The sequence below is a fragment of the Suricata suricatta genome, chromosome 10 (genome assembly GCF_006229205.1).
Source record: "Suricata suricatta isolate VVHF042 chromosome 10, meerkat_22Aug2017_6uvM2_HiC, whole genome shotgun sequence".
Lineage (NCBI taxonomy): Eukaryota > Metazoa > Chordata > Mammalia > Carnivora > Herpestidae > Suricata > Suricata suricatta.
The window spans coordinates 101,476,067-101,488,584 of NC_043709.1; the positions used below are offsets into that span (position 1 = coordinate 101,476,067).

Sequence of the window (12,518 nt, forward strand, 5' to 3'; positions counted from 1 at the left end):
GAACAATAAGGTAGGGGTATTTCTACCTTTAAGTGAGCCCACAGGTTCTGTTTGGTTTACTGCCCAAACAATTCATTCGCTACTTTCCAGTTTATATAGAACATTCATAGACATGAGTTTAGGAAATACCAACATTGATCCATTTCACAGATGAGGATGGGAAGCTCAGAGAAAGTGACTCACCCAGGTGCCATGACCAGAGGGGTAAAACCCATCTTCTGATTTCAGGCGCCACTCCTAAATCCTAAAGAGTATTAGGCATTTACTTTATACCTGATACTATGCTACCACAACATCATGATATCCACTGCATAGAGATTCAGACCAGTTAGATAACTTCCCCAAGGTCACATTGGTGGAAAAAAGAAGAATGAGGGTTCATACCCACATCTGCCTTTTCCAGAACCTAAGTTCTTTTCCATGACTCTATTTCATTCTTAAATACAGAGAAGCCCCAAGAAAATGGTATCTTTAGAGAGCGGGGTATGAGGGACTGTTCAGGCCAGAAAGCTTGGGAGGCCTTCAGAATGTCTCAGAAAACCTGGCAGGACTAGCATAAGCCATCAGGTGAGCAATTAGGGATGAATAGGGCTTCCCTAGCCCAAATGATGATTGCAAGAAGGCCTCAGAGACTTCTTCTGAGGCCCATACTATGAACTACATCTCCTCAGCTGAGCTTTGCTATGTGAGATGTGGAAAAAGTCACCTCTCAGGCTGTATTTAAGGAAAGCCCTGGCTGGAAAAACCCAGAACAGCTTTGTCTGAAGGGGGACTTCTGGCTCTGTTATTTACTAGCCTTGGGCAAGTCACTATTTCTTAGTGCCCCTGTTCCCTTTCCTGTAAAATGGGGTTAATAAAAATATTCCATAGGCATTTTGTGAGAACTAAATGAGATTGTGCATCTGTGAAAGTACTTTATACATAATATAGTGTTAATCACTTAGTAATAAAGATGATTTTTTATTGGACACATGCTCTGCACCAGATATTGTTCTACGCTTTATTTAATTTAATCACACACACAAGTGTAAGGTCCTTGCTGATCAACACTCCCCCAGAATATTCTTTCCACGTTGGATGTCCTAATATGTGGTGCAGAGGAAAAGGGGTAGGGGCTTACAATGGGAGACTTGGGTTCTAGTTGTACTTCTACCTTGACTGGCCATGTAGTAACTTCAAGAGAGCTACCCACCCTCTCAGCCTCATTTGCCACACCTGAAAAAACATGCATATCTTGCTTACCACTAACTGAGAATCAAATAAAATGAATACGGGTGATTGAACAGCACATGCACTATTTATCCTTAAAATAACCTATGATACAGTTTTGGTTATTATTTCCACTTTACAGTTGAGGAAACCAACGCCCAGAGATACTTAAAAGCATAAAGTGAAGTACAAATGTTGGCTAGAATTACCATCACTATTACCAAACAACAATAAGGCAACACCTGTGAAAACTGATCCAAAAGGTCACAAGGAGAGGTCATATTTACTTTACTTCCCTCTAGGCTGGTAGCCTAATATATTTCTAGTCCTGACAACAGAATAGATAAGAAGTATGTGTGAGCCAGGAGAACTCCTTCTCTGTGGGGCTTAGTTGCTGTTCTGCCCAGAGGCAGAGGGCTGGATAAATGACCCCGAATGCCCTGTGCAGTTGTTTAGAAGCCATCAAATCTTCTGGACAAGAGCAATACTGCCACTTCCCCCGCACCCCCCCCAACCCCACCTGCCCAGAGTAAGGTGTGAAATCTGTGGGCCTTCCGTGCTGACAGGAGAGGATTTCTCACCAGGGTGATGGAGCTTGTGGGCGGCCGTGGCAACACCCTCTGTGCTTATCAGGTAGGTGGGGAAGGAGAGAGGTACTAAATTTGTACCCTGTATGCCTTGCTATTCCTGCAATGAGTCATTGATCATCAAAGGCCTCATCAATATCCCTTCTGCTTCCATAAAACTGCCCTAGAATTACGACTTTACAAATGTATATATCAAAGTTAAGAGGAAATCTAGAAATGACTTTGCCCTACAATCTGTTTTTAAACATTTTTATTGTTGATTATATATACATGTAGAAAAGTACACACACACGCACACAATTTAACCAAGGTCCCACCATGTCATTTTATTTTATTTTATTAACTTTTTTAAAACATTTTTGAGAGATAGAGAGAGACAGAGCATGAGTAGGGGAGGGGCAGAGAGAGAGGGAGACACAGAATCTGAAGCAGGCTTCAGGCTCTGAGCTGTCAGCACAGAGCCCGATGTGGGGCTCAAACCCATGAACCATGAGATATGACATGAGACAACGTCGGACACTTATCTGACTAAACCACTCAGGCGCCCCTCACCATGTCATTTTAAAAGAGACATTTCGGGGCGCCTGAGTGGCTCGGTCGGTTGAGCATCTGACTTTGGCTCAGGTCATGATCTCACAGTTTGTGGGTTCAAGCCCCACATCGGACTCTGTGCTGAATGTTTGCTCAGAGCCTAGAGCCTGCTTCAGATTCTGTGTCTCCTTCACTCTCTGTCCCTCCTCCGCTTTAGCTCTGTCTCTCAAAAATAAAAAAATGTAAAAAAAAAGAGAGACATCTCTTGTAGGAATTCTTCCTTACAACTAAGCATAATTGCTCTTTATCTTCTCCCTAACCACACTTCTTCTTTCATTAAACATATTGTTTGAACATCCATTGTGCAGATTAGCACAGATGTGGGGTGGGTACCCAGATTTATAAGGTACTAATATGTGCCCTCCACAAGATTGTAGTCCAGGAGGAGAGGACACCTGTAACAGATAGCTATATAACAAGAGTAGTGAATGCCAGGAAAAGACATAGATGAGGTGCTTTGAGAAACTAAGAAAGACGAGGTGGAAGATATTCATGGAATAAATGGCGTTTTTACTGAGCCTTGGTGGGATGGAATTTAGACATGCAGGGATTCAGGGTGAAGCCACTTTAGCCAGAATAGAAAGTATAAGAAAGACAGAAGAGTGTTGTTGGATTTGGGGAGGAACTTAACACTTATTAGGAGAAGTGATGGAACATAGTTCTGGAAGATAGGCTAGAATGCAATGGCAGAGAAAGAACAGTCCCAGCACTAGGGAGAAAACACAAGGCAGGGCTCAGGGAAGAGTAATCCCAAGATCACTCTCCGGCCTGTCCTGTCCAAGGTTCCTCAGATCTCACAACGTATGGGAGACGAGTCTGTGCATGAGGGTCTGGAGACAAAGTTCCAGCTGCTGCTGTCCCATCTATCAGCCATCCTGCTTCGGAAAAGTCACAATGTCCTTGGGCCTCAAAATTTGTGTCCTAAGAGAGGAATCAAAATCCTGTCCCTGCCTTCCTCAGAGGGTGGATGTGAGGATCGAATGATAGTGCATATGAAGAAATCTTACAACCTGGACAGCGCCACACAAATGTAAGGCATTATTTTTATTTCTCTCCAGCCCAGGAGTCCTCTACATTTAGAGTACATCAGAATCACCTGAGTACTTGTTAAAAGTGTAGTTTTTTGGCCAGTTAAAAATTTTTGTTTTCTGGCCAGTTTTTTAAGGACAGAAGGCAAAAATTAGGACTGCACTTGCCCTCCTACTATCAACAACTAGAAAATTGTTATATTCTAATATAAACATATATTTAAAAACCAATTTCAGACATTATAAAACTATCAGCACACAATTATGATTCTTGAGACAAGGAAAACAAACTAGGTGAGCCCTACAATCACCTTGGCTCACTGGCTAGAGAAACTTTCAAGAATGTAGGACAAGGAGAGGGAGCCAAAGCAGAATATGATGGTCTTTCTGAGTTGAGGACACAGAGATCAGAGCAGGCTGGGGTGGCTAGAATTTGTAGAGCAAAGTGCTAGAGAAGAGGGAGTTACATAGAGAAAGAGCTCCAGGAGTCTGCAGACAGCCTTCCTTGAGTCTGTTGTTGAACACTAAGCCATACATACACAGAGTGAAGCTCTATGTGACTGAGTAAATAATGACTGTGGGGGTTTGAGGTGAATAATTTCAGGGCTCAGACAGACTGGAAAAGATCAGAGCTCTGAACAGCTAGATGGCAAAGACCTTGATGGTGTTCAGTCAGATGACAGAACGATCACACTATAGTACTAAGGATAAATTAGACAAGAGTAACAAGTCTTGAAAGGACTGAGTGGATCCACAAGTAACAACTACCGGCAAAAACAAATTCCAACACTGTTAATAATTTAGCACTTAATAAACTCACATTCAAACTGTCCAACACAGGGGCACCTGGGTGATTCAGTTGGTTAAGTGTCTGACTTCTGTTCAGGTCATGATCTCATGGTTTGTGGGTTTGAGCCCCGCATCTGGCTCTATGCTGACAGCTCAGAGCCTGGAGCCTGCTTCAGATTCTGTCTCTCTCTCTCTCTGCCTCTCCCCCATTCATGCTCTGTTTCTCTTTGTCTCAATAATAAATAAACAAAAAAATTAAAACAACAACAAACTGTCCAGCATAGAATAAAAAAATTACTAGATATGTGAAGAGACAGGAAAATAAGACCCCAAACTACAAGAAAACATAAACATAATGAGATGAGAATGGAATATAAAAAGAGCTAAATGGAACTTCTAGAAGTGAAGCTCTCTAAACTAAAGCACAGACAGAAAAAACACACACACAATATAGAGACTCACTGATCTGTGGATCAATATTAATCAGGCTAGATAGTTTCAGTTGCTATATCTTTAAGTTTACTGATTTAAAAAATCCTGTTAGGGGTGCCTGGGTGGCTCAGTTGGTTAAGCCTCCAACTTTGGCTCAGGCCATAATCTCACGTGTGGGTTCAAGCCCCGCATCGGGCTCTGTGCTGACAGCTCAGATCCTGGAGCCTGCTTCCGATTCTGTGTCTCCCTCTCTCTCTGTCCTTCCCTGCTCATGCTCTGTCTCTCTCTGTCTCAAAAATAAATAAAACATTAAAAAAATTTTTAAAAATCCTGTTAATTCTCCCCCAGTAAAACTTTCATTTCAGATATTATATTTTTACCACTAGAAGTTCCACTTAATTTTTTTGTGTTTCCCACTTCCCTCCTCATTGTGTTCATGTACTTCTTTAAATACTTACACATATTTATGACAGTTATTTTATTTAAAAATGTTTTTATTGTTTATTTACATTTAAGAGAGAGAAAGAGTGTGTGTGAGCTGGTGAGGGGCAGAGAGAGAGGGAGACATAGAATACGAAGCAGGCTCCAGGCTCTGAGCTGTCAGCACAGAACCTGATTCAGGGCTTGAACTCAGTGACCATGAAATTAGGATCTGAGCCAAAGCTGGACACTAAACCGACTGAGCCACCCAGGCACCCCTTTATGACAGCTGTTTTAAAATCGTTGATAATTTCACCTCTCTTTCATTTCACATCTTGTTTCTCTTGATTTTTCTGCTCCTCATATTAGATTATAAGAATGATCACCGACTTTTTAAACAGAAAATGTAAGCCAGAAGACACTGGAACAGTATCTTTAAGTGCTGGGAAATAAAAACCACCCCAAAGTCAAAACTCTGTATCCATGACAAACAAATTCTTAACAATTGAGGAGACAACCCTAAATGTAACAGCATGTGTCACCAACAGACCTGACTATGAGACATGTCGAAGTTCTTCAGGTGGAAGGGTAATGATACCAAATGGAAATTTGGATCTATAAAGAAAAGCAAGTGGCCAATATGATAAATGAGTAAATAAAAAAGACATTAAAATTAAAGAAAGTTTTTTAATATAATTGACTTCTTATGGCAAAAATGATAACAATGTATTGTGGAATTTACAATAAATATAGAAATAAAGTTTTGACACTAATAGCACAGAGGATGAGAGTAATGGAAATAAACTATTGTAGTGTTTTTACATTATATGTGAAAATACAATATTTGTACATAATGAAAATTTAACAACAAATATTGTAAACTCTAGAGCAATGACTAGATAAACAAATGAATAGATAGTGTCAATTAGCCACTATTGGAGAGAAAATGGAGTATCATAAAATATTCAAGCTAAAAGAAGGCAGAAAAAAGGTGAAAAAGAACAAAGAACAAATGAAACAAATAATAAAATAGCAAGACAGTAGACTTAAATCCAACCATATTGATAATTAAATGTAAATGATCTAAGCACTCCAATTAAAAGACAGATTGTCAAGATGGATTTTTAAAAAGCCAGTCCAACTAAATGTTATCTACAAGAAAAAGTACTTTAAATTTGAAGACATAGATAGATTAAAAGCAAAAGAATGGGAGCGGGGTGGAATTAACAAGCTGTATTGATTTTCTGTGGCTGCCATAACAGGTTATCACAAATATAATGGTTAAGCCATCCAAATTTATTATCTTACAGTTCTGTAAGTTTGAAATTTAACATGGGTCTTACTAGGCTAAAATCAAGGTGTCAGCAAGGCTGCATTCCGTTCTGAAGGCTCTAGGGGAGAATCAGTTACCTTGCCTTTATCATATTCTAGAGACCACTCACATTCCTTAGTTCATGGTCCCTTCCTCCATTTTCAAAGCAAGCAAAGCAGGTCTTGTCCTTCTCACATCATGCTACCCTGACCATGCTTTTGTAGTCACATCTCCCTGTCACCACAACCACAAATGGTTTTCTGCCTTTAAGAAATCATGTGGTTATGTTGCGCATAGGTGTGCCCAAAACAAAATCCAGGACAATCTCCCCAGTCTTAGGGTCCTTAATTTTAATGGCATCTGCAAAGTCTATTTTGTAGTGTAGGGTAACATAATTACAGGTTTCTGGGACAATGTATGGACATTTTTGGAAGCCATTTTTCTGCCCACCATACATGCAAACATTAAAAATGAGAAAGTTGGAATGGCTATCAGACAACTGCTCACAGGCATTTATCAAAATAGATCATAAATTACCATATTAAAGTTCCCAAAATTTCAATAAATTTTAAAAGATTGAACTCCAATGGATATGTTCTCTGACCATAAAGGAATTAAATTAGAAATGAATAATACAAAGATTTGAAGATATGAGGAGAAATTTAAGAATATTTTGCACTGAATAAATATGAAAAACTTAGGATGCAGATAAAACTGCTTGGTGAGAACTTTAGAGCTTTAAATACTTACACTAAAAAAGAAGAAAGGTTTAAAGTCAATAATCTGTTTCCATCTTAAGAAGTTCGTTTTAAAAAACCAAATGGAAACAAAAGTAGGTAGGAAAAAAAAAAAGAAGTATAAGAGAGCAAAACAATGAAATAGCAAATGGACAAACAATAAAGAAAAATCAATACACCAAAAACTGGTTATATGAAAATATAAAAATGGATAAATATCTATCCAGACTGACTTTTAAAAATACCCAAGTTATTCGGGCATTTGGGTGGCTCAGTCCGTTGAGTGTCCAACTTTGGCTCAGGTCATGATGTCATGGTTTGTGAGTTCAACCCCTGTGTCAGGCTCTGTGCTGACAGCTCACAGCCTGGAGCCTGCTTTTGGCTTCTGTGTCTCCCTCTCTCTCTGCCCTTCCCTTGCCCATGCTCTGTCTCTCTTTATAAATATATAAATATGTTTATGTTTATATAAATATAAAAAATACCCAAATTATCAATGTCAGGAATGAACCATGAGACATCACTACACTGCCTACAGACATTAAAAGGAACATATTTTAAACAACTTCATGCCAAGAAGTTTGACAACTCAGATGAAACTCAGATGAAGTCGATACATTCTTGAAAGACACTTGCATTCATTTCCTATTGCTACTGTTAGATTATGACAAACATAGTGACTTAAAGCAACACAAATTTACTATCTTACAGTTCCAGAAGTCAGAAGTGAGAAGTTCAAAATGTGTGTCACCTGGCTAAAATCAAGATATTGGTGGGACTGCATTCTTTCTGGAGGGTCTGGAGGAGAATCTGTTTGCCTCCCTTTTCTAACTTCTATATGCCACCTGCATTTCTGGATTCTTCTCCCCAGGTAGCATCTGCCCCATTGGAGATCTGTTTCTGTTGTCACATCTCCTTTCTGACACTCTTCTGGCCCCATTACAAAGACTCTTGTGATTATTGGACCCATCCAGAAAATCCAGGATAATCTATTTCAGGATTCTTAACTTAATCACATATTTAAAGTTGCTTTTGCTATGTAAGGTAACACATTGACAGGTTTTGGGGACTAAGACACAAACATCTTTGGGTGGCCATTCTCCCTATCAGAGACATAAATTACCAAGATGGATACACAAAAAAATATATTGCTTGAATAGCCCCATATCTATTAAAGAATTTGAATGTGTCCTTAAAAATCTACTCACAAAAAACCTTCCAGGTTTGAATGGCTTCAATGATGAATTATGTCAAACATTTAAGAGAGAAATGCACTTTAACTCTTCATAACAAACACAAAAATTAACCTAAAATAGATCACAGACCTAAACATAAAAGCAAAAATGATAAAACTTCTAGAAGAAAACCTGCTTTTAGCCTTGAGACAGGCAAAAGTTTTTAGATAGGACACAAAAAGCATGCGCTATAAAAGAAAAATTGATGTTTTTCTTCATCAAAATAAAAACTTTTGCTCTCCAAAAGACAATGTTAAGAAAATGAAAAGGCAAGACACTGACTAGGGAGAATATTTGTAATATTCGCATCTGACTAAGACTACTTTCCAGAATATATAAAGAACTCTTATAATTCAATACATAAGAGAAGCAATTCAATAAAAAGAGGGGGCAGAAAAGATAGATAATGGCTAATAAGCACACAAGAGGATGCTCAACAGCATTAGTCATTTATTAAAGCCATTTTAAAGCTACTATTCACTCAAAGTGATAAAATTTAAAAAGGCTAAAATTACCAAGTGTTAGTGAGGATGTAAAAACACCTGAACCTCTCATACATTGCTGGTGAAAATAAAAAAATAGTACAACCACTTTGGAAAACAATTTTAGTTTCTTATTATGTGAAATGTATATTTAGTATATGACTCAGCAATTCCAATTATAGATTTTTCCTCCCAATAAAACATATGTCCACACAAAGACAGCTTTATTACAAATAAGCAAATCTTGGAAACAACCAAAATGTCCATTTTCAGGTGAATAGATAAATTGTGGTTTATCCATATCATATAGCAGACCAGTCAGAAATAAAAAGGAATGCACTATTGATACTATAATAGAATAGATGAGCCTCAAAAGCATTATGCTGAGCACAAAAGAATACACAAAAGAGTATATACTTTATGATTGCCATTTACAAGAAATTCTAGAACAGGAAAAACTAATTTATCTTGGTAAAAAGCAGATGAATGGTAGGCTGGGACTGAGGATAAGAGCAATTGACTGCAAAGGGGCATGAGGTTACTTTTTAAAGCGATGGAAATTTTGATTATGTGGGTGTATATGTTTGTCAAAACTCATTGAACTGTGCACTCAAAGTGGGTGCATGTTATTACATGCAGGCTTACGTGTAACTCAGTAAAGTCAATTTTTAAAATAAAAAATATTAAGAAATTAATATACTTGACCCCATTCCTAGTAATTCCAACACAGCAGGACTAACATGGGGCCAGAAATCTGTATTTCAAACAAACCTTATGGATAATTGTGCTGCAGGCTGCTTTACTTGTAGAAATAGTAGTCTCTCAATGAGCATCCAACTCATGAAGAATAAATCAATCAGACAAGCAAACAAAATTCAGAAGAAAAGTGCTTCAATTTTTGTGTACCTTCGTTCTATCCCTCAACCCCCATTCTTTAGTTGGAATACTGATCACTACCAAAGGATCCTCCCTGGTACTCTGTTCTCTGAACTGTTGGCTCAGCTGTGGGTAAGCTTCCTTCCTTTCTTTTTTTACAAAAGGAAATTTCCTTGGAAAATAAATGGGAGGACAGCAAAAATAAAAACACACTGCAGGTGCAGAGAAGCCAGTACATTTGCAGAGCACATATCCTTTCCCATAAGGTCATTCAAGTCTGGCACCAGATGGACTTGGCTGGCCCCGCTCCCTGGACACATGGTATTCACAGATAGGCCTACCTGGGGGGACAACGACCTGTGTGGAGAGCAGAGCAGTACAACAACAGATATGCTAAGAGCACTTACAGCCCAGAGAAAAGGGCCATTTCTCTGTCAAATTAGATTAAACTAAAGAGCTCTATTTCCATTCCTGAGTCTTTCCCTGCTTTCTCACATATCTTCTCCATCTTCTGCCCTGTTCTCCCATTCTGTCTACCTGTTGAAATCTTTCCCATCCTTCGTAGCTTAGCTGAATAACACCTCTTCCTGATCAACTACCATAGTCAAATACAATCTCTCCCTCCCCTGAGCTCCTATGGCACTTGGCTTGAAGAGCTCTCACAGAAATTTTGATTTATGTGTTATTCATGTGCACACCATATCTATTGTATTAGATTATAATCTCTTGATTATAGAAACCATAATTTATTATCTATGTTAGGTATAGCCGGCATAGCTCCTAGTACATTACTTAGCAATTAGTGGGTGTTTTATGTACATTTGCTGTAGTAATTTATGAATGATTCAGTCCATGCTGATTCATGTCTCTGATCTCCTGCTCATTCTGTTCCCCCTTTATGGAAAATCTTTTCCACTTCAAGTGTTACTTTCTTCAAGAAGCCTTCCCAGACACCCTAAGCTGTTGGGCTCCTGTCGCACTCTGGGCATATCTCTATCTTATAACATACAACCACCACCATATATCAAAATTAAATATTTACTACCCGTTTCACCTACTTAATTGTAAGCTTCAAGAAGCCAAGGATTCTGTCCTGGTTATCTTGATCTTACCATCCCCTAGCTCAGTGTTTGTTAGGAGAATGCATTTCATAAATGTTTTTCTTTTTTTAAAGTTTATTCTTTTTTTTTGAGAGAAAGAGAGAGAGGGTGTGTGTGTGTGTGTGTGTGTGTGGAGAGAGAGAGAGAGAGAGAGAGAGAGAGAGGGAGGGAGAGCGAATCCCAAGCATGTGCCACATTGTCAACACAAAGCCCAATGTGGGACTCAGTCTCATGAACAATGAGATCATGACCTGAGCCAAAATCAAGAGTCAGTCGCTCAACCAACTGAGCCACCCTGGTGCCTCTATAATTGTTTTTCAAACAAAATGATCTCTTCAGAAGTTTCTGGGAGCATGCACCCATGACACACAGGGTCTGGTATATTTAGTTCATGTTCATATTAGAGTAGCCAAAACTGTCCTGAGGCCTCATTCCCAGAGAAAACCCAGCATCAACAGACTTCTCATCCTAAGTTTCCTCTTGGCTGAATGAAGAACTAGATGTTCTCTAGGGTTCCTTATAGTTCTATGACCCTTGTGTTTCACAAAATTCCCCCAAGAGAATAGATTGGTTTGTACAAAAGAGGCAAGTGTGGCTTCACTTCAGAAGGTCTTTTTCAAAAAATTTTAAAATATTTTAATATTTATTTATTTTGAGAGAGAGAGAGGGAGAGAGAAAGAGAGAGAGAGAATGAGCAGGGAAGGGGTAGAGAGAGAGGAGGAAGAATCCCTAGCAGGCTCCCCACTCTCAGCACAGGGCGCAAAGTAGGGCTCACAAGCTGTGAGATCATGACCTGAGTGAAATCAAGAGTCAAGGTTTAACCTACTGAGCCACCCATGGACCCCATAAGGTGTTTAAGATGACCCCTAACCTCTGGGATGGCTGAACATAGGAAAAAGAAATCATGACCTCTCAGAGTCCTATGACTTCCTCGTTTTAAATACATTTCTCTTTCTTTTTGCCACCTTCTTTCTCCTCCACCCTCCACCCCCCAATATTCTCCCAACCTCTTCTTTCCTTCTTTCCCTATCTGCTTCTCTTCTAACAGTCCCACCGCACTCTCCCAGTACAGGTATATCCACCTCACTCGCTTTCCTTTTCTCGCCTGATTTATGTATCTCCAGTCTCTTTGGTTTATCCTGCCCCCGCACCCCCCTCATCCCGACTCCCTCATTCGTCTCCCTTTTCTCCTGTCAGCCCTGCAGGAGGCCGAGACTCCTCACGAAGCCCGGAGGTGGGAGGGTGGGTGGGTGGGCCCTGGCGCAACGGTCCCGCCCCTTGGTGCGTGTGTGAATGTCTGTGTGGCGGTGACGCGACGCCGGCGGCTGGGAGGGAGGCTGGGCCCGCTGGAGAGGGAGGTGAGCGGATCGCTGGGGCTGCTCGGCTCTTGCGCGCCCTCGAGCTCCCCGCCGCCCGCCGAAGCGCAGGCAGGGCGCAGGCGGCGGCGGGCGGCATGGAGAGCCTGCTGGAGAACCCGGTGCGTGCCGTGCTCTACCTCAAGGAGCTCACGACCATCGTGCAGAACCAGCAGAGCCTCATCCACACCCAGCGCCAGCGCATCGACGAGCTGGAGAGGCGGCTGGACGAGCTAAGCGCCGAGAACCGCAGCCTGTGGGAGCACCAGCAGCTGCTGCAAGCCCAGCCTCCGCCCGGGCTCGTCCCTCCGTCGCCAGCCCGGCTGCCCGCCACCCCGGCCACGGCCGCCGGCGCCGCCGCCGCCGCC

General features: G+C 40.6%; 1 protein-coding gene across 1 annotated transcript in view; it reads left to right on the top strand.

The window, feature by feature from the left end:
• The first annotated feature begins 12,136 nt into the window (after positions 1–12,136).
• Positions 12,137–12,518, top strand: part of IQSEC3 (IQ motif and Sec7 domain 3) — a 107,469-nt gene continuing 107,087 nt past the window's right edge. The window contains exon 1 of the mRNA XM_029954599.1: positions 12,137–12,514. Coding sequence (XP_029810459.1) covers positions 12,249–12,514 — 266 coding nt within the window. The 5' untranslated portion in view covers positions 12,137–12,248. The remainder of the gene's footprint in view (positions 12,515–12,518) is intronic.